Source organism: Excalfactoria chinensis, chromosome 2, assembly GCF_039878825.1.
Source record: "Excalfactoria chinensis isolate bCotChi1 chromosome 2, bCotChi1.hap2, whole genome shotgun sequence".
In the NCBI taxonomy this organism is placed as follows: Eukaryota; Metazoa; Chordata; class Aves; order Galliformes; family Phasianidae; genus Excalfactoria; species Excalfactoria chinensis.
This window is the reverse complement of record NC_092826.1, coordinates 139,254,539-139,282,016: the sequence shown is the minus strand read 5'-3', so window position 1 is coordinate 139,282,016 and position 27,478 is coordinate 139,254,539. Positions and strand designations below refer to the sequence as shown.

The window sequence follows — 27,478 nt, the reverse complement described above, 5'->3', positions numbered from 1 at the left end:
TCCTGTGTGAAGGTCTATGTGGATCCTCTGCTCCGATTACATGGGGCACCATGGTACCTTCAGCATGTGGGTTAGATCTCAGATCACTTGAGGTCTGTAGAGTACTTATAGGATTTCTCTACCCTAATGGTTGGTGTGTTTGATGGGAGAGGACTTGAAGCTCTAAAATGTCTTTCAACTGTTGAATGAGGAGGCTCTTCATGCCCGACCATACAGCTGCAGCTATCTCCTGAAGCCAGCACTATGGGTAGAATGGCACTTGAGGAGTTTGTGTTAAAGTACAAACTAACCCCTTATTCCCAGCCCCTGACAGGCGGGAACCTGCCAGATTCTCAGTGTTTTCCCAAGGGTGTGTGGTGTAGAAGCAATCCAAGAGCTCTGATGTTCCTGGCTTCTGGGTGCTCTGTGCCAGGCCTCCAGCTCCCCAGTGTAAGAAACAGCCTTAATTGTGCAGCTAGAAAAGCTCTCCAGAGGCTTGTGACATATTGATGCCATTGTTTTCTCCATCTGAGAAGCTCTTAAGCAGAAGAGAGCAGCAGCTTGTGTTGTGAAACACTGATGTGGGACTGCTGTCCTTGCTGCAGGACCTGGACCAGTGCTGGCTGAGCTTGGGAGGAGCTAGAAATGATGGTGCTGGATGGAAAGGGTTAACAACCCGTAGGACTTTTTTTTGACACCTGGTTTCAAGTTTTCAACCCTTCTTTCTCCCTGTTTAACAGTGGATTTTTAAGGTTCCCTCACATCGTGGCTGTAAAGTGCTAATGAGCCTTATCTCTTAAGATACTGTCATAAAATACACTCATGAAGTTTATCAGCTCGGTAAGCTTTACATTTTATTGTAATGCGTGTTTGCAGTGTGCTAAGTGGAACAGGGAGTATTTTGTGACTACATGGTCAAACACAGCAGGTAGGGGATTTGCTTTAGCTGATAGAGTTCTTTGCAACAGAACAAAATATCAGAATAGGTTTTCTTTTGTGTGTTTGTGTGTGTGTGTGTGTGTGTGTTTCTAATGGATCAAACAGCTCCTGAATGTTCTGTGTGATCTTCAGTCTGTTTGTGACCTTAAATCCTTCTTCTGTTGGGTGGGGGGAATATTTGCTGGTTGAGCTGCTGAAGGTGGGTGATGGGTTAAAAAAAAGAACCTTAAACTCGTCCTTTGGGAAGAACGTAGAGTAAAACAGCACTTTGATACACCCTCTGTAGAACATGCAAACTCAACAGTGTTCCACGTTAATGCTGAGTCTGTGCTGGCTGGAAGGTAGCATGGAGTGTGTGGCTCACGTTGATGAGATGTCATGAAGTATGGGAGCTGGCATGAGTTTTATGAGCAGATTCATTTAGTCTAGCTCATTAAAATAGCATTAATTGGATAGCCAGACAACTTTCACAATGGCAGTAAAAGTTTCCTTTCTTGGAAGAACTGCTCAGAGTGCTCCAGAGACTGAAGTAACATAATGGGCTGCATGATGTGCATAGCAGGGGGTAGTTTCTTGTGTTGCACGGCAACATGTGATTTCCTCTTGAAGTGAATGATGTGCTGAGATGCACATAGGGATCTCTGAGCTTAGCTTAAAACTGTGTCAAATGGCCCTGTTCTCTGGCTGAGAAGGTGTTGGGGGGAATGGGCAGGTGTTGAGCCAGGGCCTTGATCTGCTGTTGGGAAACCTCTGAGATCAAACTGTAGAGCAGGTAGGGTCAAGACCTTCTGTTTCCAAGACCATGTCCTTCTGGGGAAGGTGAGCTCATGAATTAAAGAACCATCTCCTCTTTGCTTAATTGTTCTGGACTATAAGGATGGAAGAAATAAAACATTCAGGTGCAAATGATGGTAATTCTTGGGTGAGGCTTCTATATGTAATGTGTGATTAGGTGAGATGGGTTTCCCAAATGAACTGAATTACCTTTATGCTTGGTGTCTATAGTTGACACTGGATTTCTAGCTTCTGTTTCTTGAGCACCCCAAGTTCTTGTCAATGAACTGGTCCCAACTCTTTGAAAACATCAGCTTTTGTGGGCTCTCCTACCTCTTTGGAAATATACCTGCCCCAGCCTCCTTTCAAAGTGAGTGGTTACCTGTTAAATTGCACCTCCAATGAGTGTTCTAATGCTCCCTGCTGCCATCACTCAGTAGGTGACAGCTTCTCCATCCCTGCACGTGGGGAGCATGCTGCTAAGGGGTGTGTGGGAGTGCACTGGTGCTCGCTGGTTGACCCTTCTTGTAGGCTTGGCTTTGGTTGGTGTTACAGGAGTGCCTGCTCTGAAGTGATGTGCATGGCCTGGCATGTTGCTCGTGACTTGTTTGCTGTCATCTTTTGTAGGCTCCCCAGCTGGTTACTGAGGAATGGTGCTGATGGGCTGCCTGCAGCTAACTCCCAGTTGTAGATCTGTAAATATCAGGTTGGATATTAGGTAAAACATCTCAGAGGCAGCATTGGCACAGGCTGCCCATGGAGGTGGTGGAGTTACTGTTCCTAGATGTATTTAAGAGCCTTGGAGATGTGGCATTGAGGGACATGGTGGGTTGGGGGTAGACTTGGGGACCTTGGAGATCTTTCCAAACCTTAATGGTTCTATGAAATCCTGCTTGAATTTCATAGTCTTCTGATTGCATGGGCACAAGTCGTGTTTTGTATGGGACCCTAAGCAATGGAAGCTTGGGTGAGGGCATTGCAAAGTACTTGGCAGGCAAAAAAATAACCAAACAAAATGTGCTTCCACTTCACTTGTGAGCTTGGTTAAGCTTGGAGGTCGCAGTGTTGATAGTTCTTAGCTCAGTTCTCAGACATGAGCACCTGAAGCCAACCAGGTAAGAGGAAGCTGGGGTACCTCATTCAGTTTCCTCAGCAGTGACTTCTGGTATCCCTCTTAAGATGTATGGGCATCTGTATGGCTGCAGCTCTGAGTGCCCCTGCACCTTAGAGCAGCCTAATGTGCTGAGCTACTCCCTTGTATGTGGCCAGCTGGGAAACAGCTGAGTGTTGCTGTGTTCAGTATGGCCCCCAGTGTGGGCAAATCCTTTTTGCTCTGTCTTAGTGGCATTGGCTATGCAGACCTCTCTCAGAGCCATTGATGGCAGTGCAGTGGCACAGCTCAGAGTTCAGCTTTCAGGCTGCTGTAAGCCCTTGGGGGCTGCCCATCTCCTCCTCCAAGAAACCCGATCTTGAAGCCCAAACCCCTCTGGGGACAGTTGACCAAAACTGATACTTTATTTAACAGAACTGACTTGTTTTGCTTAATCTTGACAAAATTCCTTCCTTGCCCTAATCCTTTCCCAGTGTAAGGTGAGATCTTGAAATACCTGGCAAACTAATAGCACAGCTCTTTCTGCATCTCTGGGCCTTCCTGTAAGCAAAAGTGGGAGGGGGCAGAGGTGTTTTCAGCCCCTGTTGGGAGCTATTTCCCTGTCTGTGGTTAGCAAGCTCATCTGACAGGCCAGAGGTGAAGCAGCTGCTTGAGCTGAATAACCAGAGGGTCTAACCAAAGATCCAGTGGATTCTTATGGTTTATTAGTATGGCTGTGTTGGATCCCTGGTGGCTGTATCTGTCTTCTGGCTTGTCTCATTTTGACTCAGGAAAATCCAGAGGCTTAGCATGAGTATGGGGGGCTGACCTCACCTGCTTCAGTGATGGGTGCTGTGAGACTGCTGGGTTGCTCTGCACGGTGTTGTGCTTCATTTTCTGCTAGCCAGAACTCAACGTGGGGCAGATGGTAGCCTTATCCAAACAGGTGCTTGTGCGGGTCTGCTTACACTGTTATCTTCCAAGTGATGCAAATTAAGCATTTCCAACTGGTTTCTGATCCATCTGAACATATTCAGAGACTTTGGGTGACTTATTACTACATGCATGATGCCCGTGCTCCCATCACCTGCATGGTTTTGGGTATGTGCCTAAAGCTCAGGGTATTCCAGCTTTTTACATCAGGGATGTTACTGAGAGGAGTCTCTGAACAGAGTCAGGGACTTGGTGCGTGTCTCTTGGATTGGGCTATGGACCATGCTTTTGATAGGACATGAGGTAATGGCTTTAAATTGCTCTGTGTTGGGAGGTGTGGTTCAGGTTGGATATTAGGAACAAATTATTTTCAGAGACTGGTCAGGCATTGGATCAGGTTGCCCTGGGAGGTGGTGGGGTCACCATCCCTGGAGGTGGTCAAGAACTATGGAGATGTAGCACTGAGGGACGTGGTCTAGGGTGGTCACAGACATAGTTTGATGATTGGGTAGGATGACCTTAAAGGTCTTTCCTACCTTAATGATTCTAAAGAACGCTGGTGTTTAAGTGCCTGATGAAGCAGAACCTTCTGATGAGGCTGAGGTTACTCCTTCTATTGCAGCTTTAAAAGGAGGTGCCATGAAAAAATGTATTGGGAAACCACTGTTTGCTTGGTGACCTCTGAATTTCTAAGAAGCAGGAAAAGCCCCGGCTTCAGCCTGAAAGATCTGCCTCTGAAACAAGCCTTGTAGCCGAGGCTTCATTTTAGGGGGAAGTTGCCCCCTCTCTTTTCTCCCTGCATGGCTCTGGGGGATGCATGGATAGATTTTGTGCAGCTGCTGCCCTTGCGTAGAGCACTGTCAGTGCGTTGCTCTTACTACTGTCAGCTGCCTGAGCGCCTCTGTGTATCTAAAACTTGAAGGCTGGCAAAGGAAGAAATCTGACCAGTGCAATGGAAACCTTCAATTCCCCGCAGTCCCAGGAGGAGCGGAGCAGCTCCAGGCTGGGGTGAGGAATGAACTCTGTTCGTACACTGCCTCGCCTCTCCAGGAGGAGCAGCAGCCAGGAAAAATATCAACAGTTCCATTAAAAAGTCTGCTGGTTTGCTGAAGTAGTGAAATAAACATACCTGGAGGCATAACAGCTTGAACCACACAGGAAACATTAACTAGAACGAACACACGCAGGCTTGCTCCCTCTCCCCCTGTGTATCTACCCGATAAAAACACTGCGTCCATGGCAATGTGTAAATCAAACAGCAGCTGGGGGGATTATTCTTAGCTGGGGGAAGAAGGGGTTGGGATCAAGCAGGGGCTCATTGCTTTCCTAGAAAGGCAAAATTTGCATGGAGACTGGGCTGGTGCTTCTGCCTGCAGCAGCAAAGAGGTAATGGGGGGCAGATGCCCCTTCTTACCTTCCCTGGTTCTGTTGGGGGGGCTGAAGTCATTTTGCTCCAAGCTGTTGAAAATCTGGGGTGTGAAGTGCATCTCCTCATAGGAGTTGAGGTAGATGTGATAGCATCAGATGGGAAGGCAGCAGCCTATAGTTGTTAACATGGGGTGGAGACAGGTTCAATATGCTGAGCCCATTGTGTCTTCTGATGGGACGAGGGGTGGGGTGGCCACCGCTAGTGAGTTCTGAGCGTGGCCTGGATAAGAGGTGCCAAAACATCTTGGAGCACCAGCCCAGTTTCCCTTAGCTGCCCATAAAAACAGCATCCCTTTGGCCATACCCTGCATATGTGGCATGCAGAGAAAATACATGTGGAAAATGCCTCTGCTTGCAACCAGATGGCACCTGTCAAGCACAAGTAGACATTTCTATTACAGTAGCCTTGTTTGAGTGTCTTGGAGCACTCCCAGCCTTTGCAAAGCAAAATAGCGTGGCTCTAGCTGTCCTCCCAGAGGCAGATTGATGTGGTTATTGCATGCTCCAGACAGTCCGTGCTCCCCGGCCTCATCTGCACAGCCACTTAGCACAACTAATCCGAACTGACTTTTAAAGTGGATTAGTTCAATTACTCTTAACTAGCCCCGGTGGAAACGCTCTCCTTAGGGATTAAAGAGCCTTAATTCACTTTAACACACTTGATTTCAGTGCAAATCAGGCTAAACTGAATTAAGAGCACTTCAGAGCCCAGTGCGGAGGCTGTCCTTCAGAGCTGATGTGGTTTAACCACCCCACTTTGCATTCCTGTGCTGAATTCATTCCTATTAGCCTTGCTGGAGTGTCCCCTTACAGATGGTGAATACAGTCAGCCTCTCAGAGTCAGAGCTACATGCGCATTGCCAGGCTAACGTGTGAACCAGCTCCTGTGCTGTGTCAGTGACTTAAAGTACCTGGACAGAGTCCTGTAGAGATGTTTGTCCTTTCCTCTGTGCTTTTTTCCCTTTTTCCTTTTTTTTCCTTAAATGCAGGGCAGTGGGTCGCGTGGGTTTTCCTCTGCTGGATAGAATGGCAGTGCTTCACCAGCAGCACGTTTCCTCTTGAAGATGAGCTGTGGTGGCAAAAAGTGCTCAATCTCCGTTTCACCTGAAATTTGAATGAGAAATTGCCTTTATAACTATGGAAGGTAATTCTTGCTTTGGAGAGAGTGGAGCCGGACAGGAGTTTTCTCATGGGGTTTACCCATTGGATGATGTGTGTGCTGGGAGGCAGAGAGGAATCCTCCCAATATTGATTAGGGATAATACTACTGAATAACAGAGGCAAACATCAACAATTTATTTCCATCATCCTGACCCCTTAGCTCTGCTTCCCAAAGGGAAGGACGGAGAGATGCTGCTGTCCCCACTGAAGCATATAACATTTTGGATGTTGCTGCTTTGCTGTCAGTGCTACTATATCCCTGTGCTGCTTTTAGACTCCAGTCATCTTCAAGCTTGCCTGTGAGGTGCATGCAATGAGTACATGGATATTTGCTGATGTAGTCCTGCATTACATTTAGTTTCTGGCTCAATTTCCTGCAGCAGCAATGTAAAGCTATGGTCTTCTGTTTTGGTGGTTATATCTAATGAATTCAGCGCTATGGGATGCTTAAGCGTGGAATTGAGTTGGAAGAAGGTTTAAGGACCATCTAGTCCAGCTCCAGTGCAGTGTACAAAGACATCTCTGAGCACCTCAGTCGAGCTGTAGTTGCGCTTTTAAGGTGCGAGGCCATTAACCTCACCTTTAGCATCTCTTCTGGGGTCTATTGCTCTGGGCGGTACTGAAAAGAATATAACTGCTGGCGTAAGCAGCAAAGTTGCTGACTCCATTTCCGAGAGAATACTGAGGCCTTGCTGAAAGGAGATGTGTCACCAAGGTGCCAGTCTTCATTTGGAGGCGATGCTGCCTTTGTAGAATCACTCAAAGTGGAGAAGACCTCTAAGATCAAGTCCAACCCCAACCCATCCCCACCATATATGTCAGAGCTGTATCTACTCTCTTCTTCGATGCCCCTGGGGCAGCATTAAGTGATTTAATAAACTAAACAATCCTGCTTGAGATTGCAGCTTCTTCCATTGTGCATTATATCATCATTGGGCAGAATGGTGAAGGAATGAATGGATGCTGGAGCTGGCTCTTCTAGTGAGTTTTCAGTAGGGAGAGAAACATAATATCATCTAAATCATCATTCCTGTGATCCTGTGGTGTGAGAGATGCTGTGTTGAGGTATCCATGGGGTCTGTGGGGTTTCCTTGGTTTGGCTGCAGGCTGTGGGAGTTGACCACGTCTTTCTGATCCTATGACTTGACCAGAGGACTAGAACCTATTTGCTTAGAAAATGTTCACCTTTGGAAATGAGCTTAACAATATCAGAACTGGGAGCAAAAGTCAAGCGTTGAATTATTGCGGAGAGGGTTATATGGCTTTTTGTTATTTCATGTCGTTGATTGTGTACCATTGAACTTGGATTCTTGCTATAACCATCTGAGGAGGTGGAGGAGTGAATGAAGGATCTGAACAGGACTGAATTTCTGCCTATGAGGACTGGGTTATCCAACAGACATTGCTGGCTGAGCTCTTCTGCTAAATGACAGCATGGGCAGCACCTAATCATTTGAGGTAGAAGGGATCCTTAAGGGTCATTTGGTCTGACTCCCTGCAGTAAAAAGGGACACCTGCAGATCAATTAGACGCTCATCCAACCTGACCTTGGGTGTGTACAGGGAAGAAGCTTCCACCACCTTACTGGGCAACCTGTGCCAATGTTTCACAGCCCTTATTGATAAAAACAACCAAGACTTCCCCCAGCTGGTGCTGATAGTGGGGGTTCCCATGACCTAAGTGGACGACCTCACACTTGGATTTGTTGAACCTCATGAGGTTCTCCTAGGTCCTCTGCTCAGCTTGTCTGGGTCTCTCTGAGTGGCATCCTGTCCCTAGGTCAAGTTGTCTGCACCACACAGCTTGGTGTCATCCACAGTCTTTTTGGGTACTTAGAAACACATGTTTAATGGTAAGATGGTGTTCTCTTTATATGTCCTGCTTAACGGACCCAGACTGGCACGTTCTTGAGCCCTTCCTGCCCTGTTTTAAGCTGCTTCTGGGTGCCCTGTGGGCCTCTGCACTTAGATGCCTGTGTAATTTGGTAAGGATTTGTCCATTCTAATGGCTTCTTTCCCATCTCACTCTTTAAAGCTGTTCTGAGTCCTAAGTACAATATGCAAATTTTAAAAGAATTGCAGCCGATATATTTTAATGTTCTTATGGGTGAGCTGCCCTTGGCTCAACGTGATAAATTTGGGCAGCTTTTCTTACTCAGGAAAATAGAAAGCCTTCCAAATCAAGAAAATTATGTAAGCAAATCCGATGAGTGCGCTCTAAAATTAAACCTGCCTTGCAAGCTCTGGGGCCTTCAGTGTGAAACCAATGAGGACTATTTTGGGGAGGCTGCAAAGCCCTGCTGGGGCATGTCCAATGATGTCCTGAAATTATCTCCCTCCATCCATACATTTGTCCATTTGATGCATCCAGACATCTGTAGGAACATATAGGGAACCATCCTTGTTCTGGGACCGGCTTTCCAACATTGTAATTGAGTCACATGAACTGTTGAGCCTCAGAAGCACTGGCTAACTTGTTCCCTGCTATCCTGCCACGCAGCATCCTGCTCAGAGCTATGAGGTTGGATGCAGTTTTAGGTTGGTGTGACTGTGCTGGGGTGGAGCAAAGCAACCTCTCATCTGATATCTGGTATGAGCTTCCTGTGCATGGAGTTTGCAAGCTGCAAATGATAAGGGAAAAGGGAGAGATTTAGGTTAGATATAAGGAAAAATTATTTTATGTTAAGAGTGGTGAGGCAGAGGTTCTCCAGAGGGGTGGTGGGATGTCCATCCCTGGAGATGTTCAGTGTCAGGAGGTGGGGCTCTGAGCACCTGATGGAGCTGTGGCTGTCCCTGCTTATTGCAGGGGAGTTGGGCTTGGATGACTTTTACTGGTCCCTTCCAACTCAAATGATTCTGTGATTCTGGTGCCAGATTCCCTTCCAGTCTAGGGTTGAGAGGAGACCTCTGTCTCTGTGTGGTCGCTAACACAGTATCTCCCACCACAGCAGGGGCTGTTTGACCTCCTTCCTACCGTTTGTGCTGAGGTGGCTTTGAGCTTTTGCTAGGCTGGAGTGATCTCACGGGGTTCACGGCACTTTTGGCTGCAGCCAGATGTAAACACCTGGAAAGTTTTAGCGGGGAGCAACCCTCACGTTATGCTTGGTTCTTGTTACGCCCCATAGATCTGTCAACTCAGCTGCTAAAGGTATTTCCATCTGGGGAAAAATCTCTCCTGATTGTGTTTTACTCTGTTATTTGCAGACTGATGACAGGTTTCTAGCAAACACAAAGCACTCGTTAGCGTTGCTAACCTTCCCCTTTGCCTGAGTCGTTGGTTCTTTCTTGGCCCCTGGTCCTCCTGGGTTCTTGCAGCCAGGAGACTCTGACATCCTAAATGTGCAAAATGCAAGACGGATAAACATCTTAATCTCACGGATGCTTCAATCTAAATGTTTTCTGAGGCCCTCCTTCCAGGAGGATTAGCCAGTAACAACGTCTGAAAGGTCGCAGCCTTCCTTCTGCTTGCTATGCTGCTCGAGGAGCTGAACGTGTGTGAAAGCTTCAGCAAAGGCCTGGGATGCCATCGCCATTATCTGAGGCTCCAGGGAGCATCTGCCTTTGGGCATTCCTCTTGGAGCTCTGCCTGCCTCTATTAGCCATTGTGATAGCGTTGCCTGGAGCGCCCAAATGTGACATGTATCAACTGGCATTTTGGCTGCACGATGTGTAAGATTTTTCCAGTGTTGGTTTATATCTTACCCTCCCCTTCCCCCCCCCCTCCCAAGTGTGCGCATATTACTGTTATGATTTATTTTCAGGCTGTAACCTGGGTTTTATTGCTTGAAATACTTTGGAAACTTGGAGGGGTTTTTTAATTAGTTACAAACCCTCTGTAACTTGGAGGAAAATTCCAATGTGAAGAATGCTTTTGATTCACAAAGAAATTATATTACAGAGTTCAGGTAGAAAGACTTCCTCTCATCTTTGTGTTATTTGAGCTTAATTTTCCTTCCTAAGGCGCCATTTCCATTGATTAAGTTGACTTTGCTTCTTGCCAGCTTTGAAGTAGATGAGAGCTTGTTACCGATATCATAGAATGGCCTGGGTTGCAAAGGCCCACAATGCTCACCCAGTTCCACCCCCCTACTATGTGCAGGGTCACCAACCACCAGACCAGGCTGCCCAGAGCTGCATCCAGCCTGGCCTTGAATGCCTGCAGGGATGGGGCATCCACAGCCTCCTTGGGCAACCTGTTCCAGTGCGTCACCACCCTCTGGGTGAAAAACTCCCTCCTAAGATCCAACCTAAATCTCTCCTGTCTCAGTTTAAAACCATTCCCCCTTGTCCTATCATTATCCATCCTTGTAAACAGCTGTACCCTCTCTTGTTTATATGCTCCAAATATCTTTTCCTAAAAGCTGTGTTTGAAATCATAAGTGTTGGAAACTGTGAATTGCGTAAACTCTCAGAGATTAGATGAATAGGTATAAGCTTCCACAAAAAACAAACAAAAAACAAGTCTTCTTGAGGGCTTCTTTTGCTGTAACAGGTTATATCTGCTGAATGTCTCCTGGTCAATCTACTCTTGATCTTTAGTCTTGGTATTGCTTGTTGCTCCAGCTGCCTACCCAAGTTATATGCTGTCAGGGCACTGCAACCACTGCTATTTCAGGGCTGGAGAGGGGCAAGTTAGAGGGAATTCTTTCTCTACCACTGAGAAAATCAGTGTCACTCTGGGGATTGTGGTGGAGAGAAAGCTGGTGAAGCCAATGAGATCCTACGGATGTCCCCATAACCTGGCGGAGGGCTTGGCAGGAGACGTGCTTTTGCAGGGATGATAGCTGGGAGCGGGATGGTTTTCTTGACCCCAGGCCAATTGGAAAGTCTCAAGCACAGACGAAGAAAGGGGAAAGGGAACCTGATACTGCCTCCCAGGGAAGGACGTACAATCTGAAAGAAGAACGCAGCCAAGTTTTGTCGCAGTGCTATTGGGTTTCAGCTTGCAATTTAAATAGCAACACTGTTTTTTCAGTGATTTGCTTTAATTTGCTGGGAGTTCTTATGTTTGCAGAAAAGAAATAAGGGTATCTTATCTCGGTGCGTGCATCTTTTTAACTTTCAATGTAAAATCTCGTAATTATTTCCCTTTAAGCATAACTTATTAAATTGGAGTACAAGGAAAGTAGAATCAGTGGTTCAACCTGCTTTGGAATTTTGTGTTCTACATGCTATGTAGTACTGAGCAGATAGCTCATGTCCCACTTCCCTTGTGCTTCAAGGAAGTCTGGTGGGGAGACCTTCATAGGCAAGTTGCTTCTTTGCTTGGAATGTCAGTCTTTGCTCTTACTTCAATGTCACTACTAAATTTATGGGATTTGATGGTATATCATCTGTCTTTACAACACTTCAAAATCAGATTCTACCAATCCGATTATTTTTTTCCTTTGACCCATTGACTTCAATTCTCATAGATTTTGTTTACTTAAGTCCTGTATCATCCTGGGGAGGGTGACTCAATCTCTAAACCCGCCATAAGAGATGGGCTGTGGGAGTTGTGAAGTGAACCCACATGCGTTTTAAAGACAGATGGGAGCTCCATTTCAGTCTGAAGCTGCTGCTCTGGTTGAAAGTAGCTCTAATGAGCGTCTGTTGATAGAACAGACTACAGAGGGGGATCTCACTGTTTGGTGCTGCAGTAACATTGGGACACAAAGGGCTAATCTGAAAAGGAAGATACAGGCTGTTCTTGAAGCCTTGGAGCAAAGCTATGTTACTTAAGGTTTCTTAATTTATCTTTGCCTGTTTGTGGTGTTTCCGCATTAGACAAATTCCACCGGCACTAAAACATTGTCACAAATGCCTCAAAATTGATTTTGTGTACATGCCACTTGTCTCCCAAAGGTATAGGCAGGGATCTCTGGCTTTGCTTGTCCATTGCAGTGCTGACAAATGCATGTGAAAACCGAGTAATCTTGGTCATGGCCTTTGTGCATGCAGACTAACAGAACTTTTTTTTGTGATTGTGTGCTAGTTTTATTCTGTAATGATTTGGCAATTACTAAATATTTTGTTATTGTTCCCGTTAACCATGCAGCCCCAAGGCTTGTTGAAAACATGTTATCTGGATTCTGTACTCAGCTGAAAACGTATTTGGTTCCTTGTGTGTGTTTTGAAGGTGCTGAGACATGAAGCTTGCAAGCAATTGAGAGAACACCTACCTTGAGCATCCTTGTCTGATGCTGAAGTCAGCTTTCTTTCTCTTATTTATGAGTACTTAGAAGTATTATGGCTCATCCCATGTTTAGTTGTGATTACAGAAACCAAAGACTCAGACTGGAAAAGCAGGCATGCTGATGACTTGTGAAAGGCTGTAAAAACTTGCCTTGTATAGTGCCTTGCTTGGATTGATTTTTAGTTTTCCCAGATGTTACTCATAACAATTGGCTCTTCTTGTGGTCCGCTGCCTTCTTTCTAGAGGTAATCATCCTTTCTGGAAGGAGTGAAGCAAGGTGGTAATTTGGAAGAGGATATCTAACACTGGTCTGCATTGCAGAACGTGGTCACATAGCTTTTTGAGGCAAAATCTGATTTATAGTGCATGCACGCAATGGCTCTTGAGTGGCTGAACTGGTAGTCACTTGTATATGAAGACTTTCATCACTTTCCTTTCCAGTTCTCAGGATAGTTTCCAAGGAATAATTTAAATCCAGGACTTTCAAATCTCCATCTCTGTTTCACTGTCAGACTCAAAAGCGTTCTGAACTCAAGGCATTTAGGGCTATAGATTGTAATTACTTTAAATGAGATGTTATCTAAATGTCTTTATGAATCTGGGCAAAACTGATTGTCCAGTTCTGGATTGGGAGATATATCTTGTATTTTCAGGCTACACAAATAATTCATTGATGGACTATCAACTTGGGTCATTTTGTAGAGGTGACTGCAAGAGATGTACTGCTTAGGTTTTGTTTTTCCCTGGTAGTTAATTTACAGATGTGTAGATTTATGGGGCATCTTTCAGCTGCTGAACTAGGAATGGTTTCTCACAGCCAATGAGAATCTTATGTCGTTCACAGCATTTCTCCCTTCAGGTGTCCTCAGGCAATGGGAAGGAGGTGGGTAGGAATAACACTGTGTAGCTATGCGTTTGCTGGGACTTTGATGTCAAGCACGCCCAACTTGCAAATCAAAAGACTTCCTCTTTTGGCTTGCTATTTCTGAGGTCCTGCTTCACAAGCAGTGCTTGTACTTCAAAGCCTGCTGAACTCCTATCCAAGTTTCATGAAGCATATATCTCATGGGGCTGGGGAACAGTTCCTTGCAAAATAAATACGGATGCAACTGTGGCATCCCACAGTGCTGCATCTTTACGTCCAGTCTTGGTGAGTTTCTTTTCCTCCAAAAATAAGCTTGAAATCTATCAAAAGGCTGTGAAGAACAGCTTTCACGTTTGGTGAGGATTGGGCTCGCGAGGTGACATAATATCCAGGAACACAAGAGCCGATTCAATTCTTAATCTTGGTGTAACAAAACCACCTCGTGGTTTCTGTATTTGGGTTGATCTAAATTGGGATGGCAGCAGTTCCTGAATCCAACAGCTTTGGGCTATTTTAGGTGGTGAAAATCTGCCATTGGCACTATGAAAGGCATTTATAAGTAACAAGCTAATTATGTAAAATGTACACTGTCCACTTGTTAAGATCTTCTTAAAGTTTCATAATCTAATCAGAATTTGCTATGTATAACACTTGGCTTGTTGTCCTCCCCCCTGCCTTTTTAATACAACTTAGTTGGGTGGATGGATGATCAATACAGGAAGGAAATGCTTTCCATAATACTGGTTTGTTGAATGTGACCCACATACCTTTTCTAATACAATGCATAAAGGATTTATTTTTTTTTTCCATTCATGAGCACAAATGCATTGCTTTGAAGATGGATGGTGTGCTGTCTCATCTGCAAAACAGCAGAGAAGAAAACTTTGGGCCACCCTGGGTTTTAGTGTTTTGGTTGATTTGACTCTTTATAGAGTAATAAGAGGATGTATATGTTGTTGTCACAAAGTTTGGAGGTTGGAACTAGATGATCTCAAAATCCTGTTAAAACCCAAGCATTGTGATTCTACGATGAGTAGATGGTTTTTCTTGAAGTGTTGGTTGAGGTAGGTCTGGGTGAGGTTCATGTTGATGTTCTGTAGTACTATTATCTCATAAAAATTAGGAGACATTTCTTCTCAGGGGTGGCAATGCAGAGGCACAGGCTGCCCGGGATGGTTGTGGGGTCACTGTCCCTGGAGGTGTTCAGGAACTGTGGAGATGTGGCACTGAGGAATGTGGTCATTGGATGTTGTGGAATGGGATGGGGTTGGACATAGGGATCTTAGTGGTCTTCTCCAACCTTCACGATTCTATGACAAATATGTGAAGATTCTCCCATAGTATGGATCTGTTAAAGATATCTTGGCTATCTATATCAGTGTATTCATCATATGTGATTAGCAGTGCCCTTACAGGTGGAGTATAAGACAAAGGATGTGACATTGGTTGGCTTCATTGGAACTCATTCTGTATGTGGATTACCTCAGCAAGAACTCAGTCTCCTGTGCTGGTCATTCATCCCTGTCAGAGTAGTCTGACACCTTGGCTGGAGCCAGTTTACTTAGCTGGAGACCTGACCCTACAAGTCTTATATGGAGCTTGTTAAACCTCAGGGCTGCAAAGCTTCTTCATGAGACAACTTTTGTCATGTGATGATGTTTGTGTGAGAGCCTTTGAGTATCTTCCTGTCTAGTTCTGTAAGGAACCATGCTCTGTGCTCCCAGTTCATCCCTGCAATACATGCTGGGGCTTACAGTGAGGATAAGAGCGTACCATCTCATCAGCATGGCAGGGCTCTCATGCCTCCTGCCATCTCCAGTGCCCAGAAAGTTTGTTTTTTCACCTGTTTAGTTTTTAAACCTTCCACGAGGATAATGTGACATTAGAGTGGAAAAGCTATCACTGCTGTGCAGGGGAGGAATTGCAGAGCCGTAAACTGCTCCCAAAATAGAGCAGATGATGTGTCAAACCGCCCAACCATCTAAATACTCCATGAGCTGACCTCCACGCGTTATAAAATAGGGGCTGGGTGAAATGTTTTGAGGGGAGGGAGAGGTGCAAACCCCTTCAGCCTTAACCTGCGCTTGTTGCTAGAAGTTGCCGTTTATTCATACGTTGCTTAGGAAAATGTCAAGGCTGCAGCTGGGACTTCCAGGTCTTGAGCATGAAAATGGGGGTTGGGGAGGGAGGAGAAAGCAAGACAACAGGAACGTGACCTGTGCCAAGGAACTCTGCATTCACTCTGCTTTCCTCAAAGGCTTCTTCAGCCTTTCAGCCCTCCAGCTTTTGATATTTCGGCGTTGCGTGAATGATCTTTATTTTATTGCTGCTGGGTGTGTGCACGTAGGCGAGGGAAGCTGCTGCATTGGCTATGAGGAGCTTCTTCCCCTGCTGCCAATCTCTGTGGTCTGGGCAAGGACAGCTCCATAACTGCGGCATCTGCTGAGAACAGAGAGGGCAGTGTTTGGGATGGACAGTGCGATTTATATGACAGACGGACTGGGGAGGAGGAGGAGATGGGGAGGGGGGAATGAAGAAGCCAAGTCCTGTTGAGTGATGTGCACCGGGGAGCTGTTAAATTTGGGAAGATAAGGTTTAACAAAAGTCTGGCTGAGGTGTTAGGGAGACAAATGGGCAATTCATTACAAAGTCAGATGCGTTCCCTGGCAGGAGTGGGTGGAAGAGACTGACACTAACACATGCTGGCCGTGCTGGCGCTGGGGCCCTGCGAGGCATGCCCATGTCCCAGAGTGCTGGGGGTGCCCGTGGGTGGAGGGCTGCATGGGGATGGTGGGGCTGCAGAGGTGGGGTGGGCAAAGTGAGCATGGCAGCAAGAGCAGAGTGAGGGATGTGGTCTTCCCCCTCTGCTCTGCCCTCTTGGGGTCCCCAGCATGAGAAAGATGCTGAGTTGTTGGAGTGAGTCCAGAGAAGGGCCATGAGGATGCTCAGAGGGCTGGGGCATCTCTCTTTATGGAGTCAGACTGAGGGGGTTGGTCTTGTTGAGCCTGGAGAAGAGCAGACTTTGAGGAGACCTAATTGTGACCTTCTTGTACTCAAGGGAAGCTTATAATCAAGGGGAGAGCAACTTCTTGCTCAGACAGATGGTGATGGGACAAGGGAGAATGGTTTTAATCTAAATCACTCTTTTAGTTTAGATATGAGGAGGACATTCTTTACTCAGAGGATAGCGAGGCACTGGCACTGCTGCCCAGAGAGCTATGGATACCCCATCATTGGAGGAGCTCAAGGCAGGGCTGGATGGGACCCTGGGCAGACTGAGCTGGTGGGCTGCTGGAACTAGATGGGCTTTATAGTCCCTTCCAACCTAAACTGTTCTCTGATGCTGTGGGCCGAAATGAAGATTTCTTCATCCAGATGTGGATGCCTGGAGAAGCTAAGGAGAAATGGGACAAGTGGTATCTTCTGGCATAGCCTGTGTGGTTTGGGCAGTCAGTGGTGTAAAGGCTTCCTGAAGCAGGAAGTTGCATTTGAGTCCTTGTGTTTAATCACCCACCTGGGTGATTAATCCCTTTTGGAATCTATATATTTAAATTTTTGGGTTTCACAGTAGCTGGTGATAGAGAGTCTTGAAGTTTAATATACTGTTGGGGAAGAGAAGGACGGGGGATATTAGGATCTGAACATCCTGCACTTATTATTTTAATGTTCTGGCCTGAGTCAACGTGTTGGATTCCTATAAGTGAGTGTTCCCCAGCCCTGGACAGGTCTTTAGGGTGTCAGTAGGCTTCATGCAGAAGATTTAGTGTTGGAGAGCCAGAAGTACAGACAGGAATCATTCAGGGCACTGGAACTGCCTGGGTAAAGAAGCGCCCCTTACCCTGTGTGATGCTTTTTGAAGTTGTCTTTGTAAAGCTGCTGGAATGAACTTAAAGGAGCACCAGTGCAAAAGCACAATTGGAAAGTGTCTGTGAGGTTTTCTTTCTGTTCTTTACTCTTTACATTTTGAATCCTAAATATTGTTTGCTAAGGGCAACTCTCTCCAGGCAAGGGAAGATACCAGGGAAGTCTGTGAACTTTGAATTTCTTTGCTTAGAATGAGAGAGCAGAACTGCTGCTTCAGTTTTATATCACAGATGAATTTCTGCCTCTTAGGAATTTGATCTCTATGGTAGGGGAGGATGAAATGGTTTGCTTGTAGTTTAACTCTTCGTTGCAAGAATATTGTGCAACTGCTGCATTGCTTTGTGTGGTATATTATGTGGCTTTCAGGTCTTCAACCCTACCAGAACTGATTCAAAAGCAGGGCAAGGGGAGGGATGCTTGTGTATCTTCTCGTGAATGTGATCAGTGTTTTAAGTTGTGGAGAGGGGGTTAGGCCTGATTTTGGATTCAAATGAACTGCTCCAATCTCTCTTATCAGGGAGGGAGTGAAGTTGCCTATATACTGCAGCAAGGACCCAAGATCCTAATAGGGTAAAACAAGCCTTTTATTTTCTTCTCCAGCCACATTCCTTTGTCTTCTTCCATTGCGTTGCTCCACACTCGCTGCTTCTCTGCACTGAAACTCCCAGCTACAGTCTGTGCGTGATCTGACAAGAAGCATGGCAATAAATACGAAGACATTAAGCAAGAAATAAAGCTTAAAGACAAAATAAAAGCCATCAGTAGGCAGAATAGCGAGCAGCCGGGGACAGCGGGTGGGTAATTCCTGGCACCAGCTGGGAAGGGTGAAGCTTAATGCTGTCTTAAATCGGCAGCGAAAGCTCCTGTTGCTGCCTGGCCCATGAATTCCACTGGCACTGCAGTTCACCGGCTGGTTTTAAGTTGGGTTAAAAATCCTCCATAAATCTGGCTGATTGCTGTTTCATTCTTCAGAGGATGAAGGGGAGAGGAAACAACCTTCCCCTCCTCTTCTCTCTCTGCCTCTGCCTACTTGCAGGCAAAATAGGCTATTTGCAATGGAATTTGGTTGTAGGAAGCTCTTGGCATCGAACTACCTGGGAGCTCCCAGCTGGTATTGAATTATAAAAAAAACAAGTCCTTCCCCCTTAAAAAAAAAACAGCAGTATTTTCTAGAGGTTACTATTGGGTCCTTCATGTCATGAACTGTGTGTACTGCAAAGGAATCATAGAATTATAAAGATTGGAAAATACCTCTAAGATCCCAAAGTCCAACCCATGCCCAATGACCGTGTTCCTCAGTGCCACGTCTCTGTGGCTGTGGAACACCTCCATGGATGGTGACTCTTCCACTCTGCCTTACTGCTCTTTCTGAGAAGGAATTATTTTCAGTGTTCAACCCTCATGCAACTTGAGGCCATCACCTCTTGTCTCTTCCCAGCTATCAGTGATACAACACCTACCCCCATCTTGCTACACCCTCCTTTCAGGTCATTGTAGGGAACAGTAAGGTCTCCCCTGAGCTTCATCTTCTCCTGACTGAACAACCTCAGCTGCTTCCCATCAAACTTGTGCTCCAGACCTTCACAGCTCTGTTGCCCTTCTATGGACACACTCCAGGCTTCCAGTGTCTTGTAGTGAGAGGCCAAATACTGAACACAGCACTTGAGGTGCAGCCTCACCAGTGCCAGAACAGAGGGATGATCACCTGCTCCTGCTGGCTCTGCTATTGCTGACACAAGCCAGGATGCTGTTGGCCTTCTTGGCCACCTGGGCATGCTGCTGGCTCATGTTCAGCCAGCTGTCTGTCAGCCAGTGCCTTCAGATCCTTTTCCTCTGCACAGCTTTCCAGCTGTTCTGCCCCAAGCCTGCAGAATTGCATGAGGCTGTTGGGACCAAAGTGCAGGATCTGACACTTGGTCATGCTGAAGCTCATACAATTGGCTTTAGCCTGTCCACATCACTCTGAAGGGCCTTTCTCCCTCAGGCAGATCAACACTTACTCCCACTTTGGTGTTATCTGCAGACTCACTGAGGGTGCACTCAGTTCTCCTGGTCCAGATCATCAATAAAGACCCAAATATTGCAGAGGCTCTTAGGGCTGGTCCTGGACCGAGCCTTCTCCCTCTGCCATCTCTGTCCTGGTGAATCTCAGCTCTGCTACTTACCAAAAATAAAATTGCAAGGACTGGAAACTTCCTGAATGAGGTTTGTTGTAGGGAGGGGGAAGAAGGGTTGGGGTATTGCGGCCTTGTGGTTCAGGCACACCACTGTGGGTTGGAAGAGCAAAGCTTGGTTCCTTCCTCTGCTCTTGGGTTTCTGTGTGATTGCTTGTGCCCTCCTTGCTAGGGAAAGGGAGGGAGAAGGGAAGGCAGCTCTTCCTTCCTTCCTTCCTTCAGGGGAATGCTGTCATTCAAAACTTGTATGGCCTTTCTGCCTCGCATGAGTGGGAAATGCTGCAGCTGAAGTATTTGCTTGTGGTGTTTCTGGTTGCCACAGTGCAAAAATAGCTATTCCTCATGGCACCTTGGTCCCATGGGCTGCTGAAGGAATGTGCCATAGCATCCCCAGCCCTCCACAGCTCCATTTCTGAATGGAGTCACGTATTCCCTGCATGTTCATTGAACATTGCCTTCATTAGCTAGACCTTTGTGTGCCACGCATCAAATTTATTTATTTATTTATTCTGGGGGGAGGCTCATGTGTGCAGGAGAAGTTGCAAGGCATGATTTGGCATGAAAGTTACATGAAAAAATTATTTATATGCATAGCAAAGCAGTTTGTGTCTGGGAAGCAACCACCTCTGTCTTGCCTCATTCACAGAAGAGTCTCAAAGAGAACTTAGGGTTAGGGGTCCAGCTCTTTTCCTCAGCTAGGTCATCTAGCCTGTTGAGGTTTCCTCTTGCTTGGACTGCTGCGTTCAGAAGCCTGGGTGAAGTTCCTTGACTTCTGCGTGAACTTCAGCTGAAGCAAAAATGGGAAACTCAGATGTAAATAATTTCTGTGGTAACAGCTGGGTCTGAAAAGAGCTTAATGATTTTTGGGATCAAAGAGTGGTTGCTGCAAATGCTAGTAGCATTCAGGAGGGCTGTGCTAGGCAGGAAAAGCTAGAGATTTGCAGCAGCAAATGCTTTCTTGGAGAAGCAGCTGTTCAGTCTTTTCCCTGGATGCTGGGAATGACTCTTGATAGGCCCTGAGAGCCTGGCAGGTGTGTGTAGTAGGATCTTATAGTTCTGCTTCTCCATCCCCTTATCCAGGAAGGCAAGAGGGCCCAGAGAGAACCTTCTCACTGTGTAGATTGGTCCGGACAATCTAAGCACACCTTACGTGTGGGGACTTATGCCTCCTTCCCTGGGAAGAAGGATTTATTGGTTTGGAAATTCTCTTTGTTCTGTAGTTTGTCTCCTCTTTATTGTCTGAATTCCTATGTTTGGAAGGAGAACTGGTCACTTGGAGGAGTTTTCTCCTGTGCTTTACTTGCCAGGACCTCAAGCATAGGGGATGGCTGCTTCCATCTCCATACAGAGAGGTTGCAGAGCTCTGTTGCTGATGCCGTGTGTTGCTGGAAGTGTGTAATGTTGGTAATTGTCTGCGTGGTAGGATATGTGCTATTTCCAAAGGAGGAGAGCCATGTTTGAGAGGTTACTATGCATGCTGTGTCATTGAGAAGATAAGGATCAAAATAGCAATTGAGACTCCCTTGTCATGAGAATACCTATGTTCACAACTTGGGTTTCCAAATGTTTGTTTGCTGTTTCTTTAATGGTCTCCAACAGCAAGGCACCCTTGTTTGTGGAGGATGGCGTGGAGAGGAGAAAAAGGAGAGGTGCACACACAAAATGGTGAGGAGGCTGGAAAAGGAAAAGGACCAGTGTGTGCATAAAGGGATGCGATCTGCGGATGATGAGAAGAAAACTTGCAAAGTGTCAGGATTAAGGAAGCTGATGATCAGACTGAGCTAAAGGAAGCAAATGCTTCTATGAGACTGATCTTTGTGATGGAATTTAATTCGTTCTGAGGTGTAGCAGCTGAAAAATTCGTGGATCCAAGAAGGATACCTTGTGCAGTTGATTTTTTAAAAGGGATTCCCTTGGATATGGGATTTCTGTGTGTGTGTACTTCAACCAGTGTAGGAAATCTTTGGAGTTGTAGCTTGGAGAATTGCAGTGGATTCTAAAACTACCATGTATGGCTTTGGATTCTGTAATCTAAAGGCAAGGTGGCCATAGATGTGAATGTCTGAACACAGGTGAGCGCTGTATGTTGCAGCAAAAATGCTTAGCTCTGACTTTGGTTGCATAGGAAAATGTTGAGTTATGGTGTGGGCATGATAGTGGCACTTGTGGAATTGCAAAAAACAAAACAAAACAACAAACACTCACAGGCTAGAATGAGATATTTGACTAAAGAGTTGATCCTTTGATGGTCAACTGTTTCTAGTTTGCCTGGACTTCTGACCTGTTGCACTTCAAGTAACCATTGGCTTTTGTGGGATGTGGAGGGGAGTATGGTAGGCCAACTCAGGAAAGCTTTGTTGTAGTGTGGAATAATGATAGTGGGAGAGAAAATGGGGGTTTGTAGGCTGGTGGGTAGAAGAAGCAATAGTATGTGCTTGGATTCCTGTGTAACTCAGTCTGGCTCCTTGAGTTGTAGAGTCATTATTTTTGGTATTGCAGTGAAGAGAGTTAGTGCGTGCTACTTCTCAGCTTCTCAAAACCTACTCCTTTATTGTTAGAAGGAAAGAAAGAGGTGATAGAAAGAGTAGAACAAGGATCGGAAGAGGCGCATTACCGCAGGAAAAGCATTCAAGGAAGAACTGAAAATAAAATCAAACAGGGTTTTGTACAGATGTACTGAAGATAAAACTCCTGGCAGAGAATGAAGCTGCAGGGAAGGAATGCAATATTTCAGCAGGGCTGTCATTCCGGGTGGGTATAGCAGAGGCGTTTCCTCGTAGCTCACCTTGGCTCATGTTGCTGGCGGCAATTGCAGAGGAAACTCTTGAGCGTGTCAAAAATATGAGTGCTCTTGCAGATCTATGCAGGCTCCATGTCTCTGACTTGTTTCCCTCAAATTGTCACCAGGAAAGACCCCATATCGTAAGAGAAAATACAGGGATACGTATAAAAGAATAAGCTGGTGCAACGAAAAGAAAAAGCCTTCTGAAATGAACTGAAAATAGGATCTCTGTGGAAGGGCAGTGAGTCCGGATTGCTACATAGAATGTATGACCAAAGCAGATGAATGCCACCAGTTGTATTAGTGCAAACCCAGTAGTTCTTTGCTGCTTACAGCTGGGGGTAATAAACTTCTGGTTTCCTGACTTCAAACCAGTAAGGGATTGAACTGGAAGGAGGTTGGAAGGAAAGTGATGTTAGGAGGGTTACCCTGAGCTGAGTGATGTGGGACTGGGCAATGAGGTCCTTCCTGAGGTATGGATGTATGGTGCAGGCATGCTCAGAGCAGAAGGCAGGTGAGGTGCACAGAAAAAGAGGACAAAATCTGAAGCATAGACCGCGTCCCTTGGCCCTGCAGCCCTCATGGAGACCAGAGTTAACTTACACAGAGTTAAAGCTTCCTGAATTGTGAGCAACAAGCTGTTTGGTCTCTCTCTAGGTTCCTGGGGGACAAGCAGACCTTCGTCTGATGCTCAGCCTTCTCAATCCAAAACAGTGCAATAGCACAGAGTGCTGTCTATGTAACAACAGAAGTTGTTAGAAGTTGTTAGAAGATGAGCAATAAAAAAATATATTAAATAGATAAATAGCCCCTTTTCCCCCCATCCTGAAAGATTTTCTTGGAAGGAACAGCCCGGCCTTTGTGAGGAGCCGAGATAGCATCCAACTCTGACACCATTGCCTTACGGGACCTTACTCAGCCTAGGTTGCATAAAAGGGCTTTATGGGATTACAAAGGTTCCATGCAGTGGCAGCTTTGAGGCAGTGTTTCAGGTGGGGCCACCAGCTCTGCCTGTGCTTGTTTATTACTGATGCGTGGCTTGTTTCTCACCCATTTGGTTTTTGATGTCCCTTTTCTGTGATGGATGAGGACTGAAGATAGCGTGCTTCTCAATGCAGAGCTGGGTCAGGAAGCAGGCTGAGGAGGTGGGAAAAGTGCTGTGCTTTTCATCATGTTGGTGTGGTGTCTCTGTATTGTTTTCCTAGGCAAGGGAGAAGTGGGAATCTGGAAGTGGTGATGCTGACCCAGTGTTTGCAGCTTACCTGCACGTCCTGGTTATGCTGATGAACTTTTGCCCAAACCTCTGCACATGGCAGTGAAAATGGCATATTGTCAGCAATGTCCCATTTAATGTTTCCATTTCCTATTGTTTTCTATGGCTTTCCACCTGCACATCAAGAGCAGGAGCCAGAGGCCTGTCCTCTAGTTTTGTGCAGCATGATGAATCCTGTTTTCTATGTTCTCCTTGTCCCAGGTTCTTTATTTTGTTTTATTATTTGGCTGACTCTTACTGGGACCCCTGACAGTGCTGCTCAGAGAGCTGTGGCTGCCCCATCCCTGAAGGTGCCCAAGGCCAGGTTGGCAGCATGATCTGATGGGGGGAAACCCTGCCCATGGCAGGGGAGTTGGAACTGGATGGTCTATCAGGTCTCTTCCAACCCCAGATGTCATACGACTGTCTGTAAGAAATCCATGACTTGAAGTATCTCAAAGGCAAATATTGAATGGGAGGGATGTACAGGGGCACCAAATAGCTGGTTGCTCTGTAGAAACCTTGGATCAGTTCCTGTATCATTCCCCCTGATGTCTACATGATACCTGTAGCTTGTTTTTTGCAGGACATTTTGCTGACCAGTACCAGCTCATTAGGAAAGGTGAAAGAGAGATGGAAAATGGGTTATGCCTTCCTCTCTTCTCTTTGCCAGCTAAGGATATGCCTTGAACCAACTAGGAAAGCTTGTAGGATCGAAGAAGTATTGATGAGGGCCAGGAATGAATGTTCCGGAGATTTTGTTACAGATATTTACTACTGCAAAGCTTGGATTGACCCACCTTTCCCATAAACAAAAGTGGTTAATGAGGCTATCAGGGCCAGGTGATGTCCCAAGTCCTTGGGCAGTAGTAAAGCCCAAGTCCCCACAGTGCAGAGCAAACATGTGAGGATTAATATTTGTCAGCATCTTCATCTTTTTAGGAACAGATTTTTTTGGGGGAAAAAAAACCCTTTTTTGAGTGAAACTTGCATAGGTCACACTCCCTTGTCGTCTTTCCCACAAATCAATTTGACTCTTCATTTTTTTTGCTTCTATCTTGATTTGATGTTAAATCACCTCGTTAAATGATCAGGAACAATTGTCAGCTCTACTACGTGTTGCTTGGCTGCGACTCAGGTCAGGCTTTTGTGCCAGTTGTGTATGGGAGGTTTGGGAATTAAGACGCCGTAGGCGCGTGCCTTATGGGATCACCTTACTGGCAGGATGCATCCCATTAATTACAGATGATTCCTCATTGGAAAAGGAACATCAAGCTGCTGTTCTTGAGGGTTTTTAAGCACTTCCACGGTCACTCAGTGTTTGGTGAGGGTGATGAGCATGTGCCCCACTTCTATGCCTGCCACCTTGTTTCTCCTGGTAGGTCTTGACCTGTGCTCACTGTGCATGCCCATCTGCACAGGGCTGCAGTGCATTCAAGCAAATTTTAATTCTAGCTTTAAGTAATTCTTCCTTCCATTTTGGCTGGGAAAATGTGTCTTCAGGTTCTTCAGAAACCTTTTGTACCTTTCCCTATTGACTGCATGCACTGGCACCTGGCCGGAATAGAGCAGAGCCAGGAGAGTAGGGTGCAGACAGCCCAGCCAGCAACCCACTGCTGAGCCCAGCAGATGTTCCTGCAGCCTTGCTGCTCCCGGGGGTTGATGCCAGCCTGGTCCTTTTCCAGCAGCTCGTCACTTGACACTGGGAACAGTATGCTGGCTTCTTTTGTTCCGCATTTGCAGTCAAGGACCTTGTGCAGGGGAGAAGAGAAGGACACGTCTTTCTTGATTTCTTCAGGTCATTTTGTAGGTGTTGAGCTCATTCTTCCTTGTTAAAACCTTTTGGCATCGTCGTCTCTCAAAGTGTATTCTGCTTGCAAGTCTCAGTCTGTAGCTGGATTTTGTGTAGAGATCTCTCCTGTTCTTCTGCTTAGGGTGGAGTGGCTGTACTTGCTCTCTTGGCGTGTCTCCTGGGGTCTGGTGGCACAAGTCACCTTCCCAGGCTGGTTCTGGCTCTGCTCGATGCCCTGAAATGACTATTTTCTTTTTTAGAGCACAGGAGAGTAGCTGCAGTGTTCTTGCCTTCTTGCTAGTTTCCTGAATTCATGCACTTATGTACCTTCTGTAATTTTTTCCCTATTTCAGTTTTAAATGAACTGTCCTTTGGCAATTTTGAGTTTGACAGATGTGGTGATTGCCAAGGTCTTCCGTCCAAACAAACTCCGTGGAGAAAATAAATCCAAGTATTTCTTCTTACTTCCCGATTGCGCACACACTGCAGAGAGCTTTGCTGTACAGTCTCTTCTCTCCCAGCGCTTCCCAGTGGGTGCTCAGCTCATTCTCACCCTTTACCCCTCTGTTCCTCTGCAGGCTGACGGGCAACGAACCCCTGACCATCCTCCCTCTGACCTCAGAAATGGAGGAAGCCGCTGTCAAAGCCCACTACAAAGTCTGTGACCGCCTGAAGCTGGAGAAGAAGCAGCGCAGGATGTGCCGGCGGGACCCCGGCGTGGCGGAGACCCTGATGGAGGCCATCAGCATGAGTGCACTGGAGTGCCAGTACCAGTTTCGCTTTGAGCGTTGGAATTGCACCCTGGAGGGCCGCTACCGGGCCAGCTTGCTAAAGAGAGGTGAGTGGGATGGGAATTTGCTTGGGGCTGCTGGTACCTCCTGTGCTGGTGGGCTTCCCTGCCATTTTGCACAACGATCATCCCTGTGCCATTGGAAGGTGGTCACCTCAGGGTTCTAAAAAGAGCTTAATAGAATCATATGATGGATTGAGTTGGAAGGGACTTGAAAGATCATCTAGTTCCAACCCCTCTGCCATGGGTCAGGTTCCCTCCCACATGCTCAGGCTGCCCAGCACCTGTCCAACCTGGCCTTTTTTTTCCCCCAATTTATTATGGCAGTCTTTCAAGAAAGAAATTGGGAAAATGCTTTGGTAAGGGAAAAGAGACAAAATGGTGGCGGTGGGGTCATGATGCAAGGCAAAAACTCAGTACTTCTGCTTTGCTCTACCTGGGCAAAAGCTCCCTGGCTGTGAGCAGAGAGTGATGCCCACGCTGCTTCCAGCTCAGGTGATGACCAGAAGCTGATGAGGAGTATTAGAGGAGCAGGTGGTGTGCTCTGTCTGTTTCCTTTGCACTGCCTTGTGTAGCCTAGCTCTCCTGCAACCTCCCAATGAAATTATAGAACAGAATCATAGAATAGCTTGGATTGGAAGGAGCCTTGAAGATCATCAAGTTCCAATTAGTCCAGTTCTTATTACTGGACTGAAGCTAATGATGCAGAAAACCCACTTCATAGGTGGCTTCCCTGGAACACAAGGGATTTGGTGACTCCCAGAAAGTCTCACCCTCAGTGATTGGACCTAGAGACCCAGAGTCTGACCTGCTCGAAGATGAATTCGGAGCTCTGCCGTGCTCCCTCGTTCCCTAAGAAATGGGAAAGAGCCATCCAGAAGCGCTGGGGTTCAACTAATGCACTGTCACCGACTGCGGTGGAAACAAGGAGCGTCCTTATGAAACCCAAGAGGTGCAGCCAGAGCTGCAAGACATTTAAAAATATCTCTGCATGCCAGAGGAGTCCCTGGATTAGTGGCGCCTTGGGAAACTCAAGCACTTTCTCATGCTGACACCTGGAGGCCACAGCTTGCTCCTTCAGATGTGCCCTGAGCGAGGGGAAGGGGTATTCCAGAGCAGCCTGACATCTTGCTGCTGGAAAACACTGCTGAGAACCATCCCAGCCCCTTGTCAGGACCCCATTTAATAAATACTGGCACTGAGAGTTGCAGAGCTCTGCCTGCTGTCTCATTCTTCCATGCTTTATGCCGCTGCAGCATCTCAGCCCACCACCGATGCTGTAAATCCTTCAGGTGTTGTTCCCACAGCACAGCTCTCAGCCCTGTAAATCTTTCTCCTCCTCTCTAGGAGCTGCTGGTTCCTGGTTCAGCATTACGATGAGCGATACCCCCAGGGCAAAGGGGTATGGCTATAACCCACTATGACACAACTATTCCAATATATCAGCGGGGGAATGTTTTTTGTGTTTTTTTTTCTTTTTT

General features: G+C 46.4%; 1 protein-coding gene across 1 annotated transcript in view; it reads left to right on the top strand.

Moving 5' to 3' along the window:
- The window catches only part of WNT9A (Wnt family member 9A), a 53,067-nt gene that overhangs the window by 6,221 nt on the left and 19,368 nt on the right, over window positions 1–27,478 (top strand). Inside the window, exon 2 of the mRNA XM_072328678.1 lies at window positions 25,786–26,045. Within this exon, the coding sequence (XP_072184779.1) occupies window positions 25,786–26,045 (260 nt within the window). The remainder of the gene's footprint in view (window positions 1–25,785; window positions 26,046–27,478) is intronic.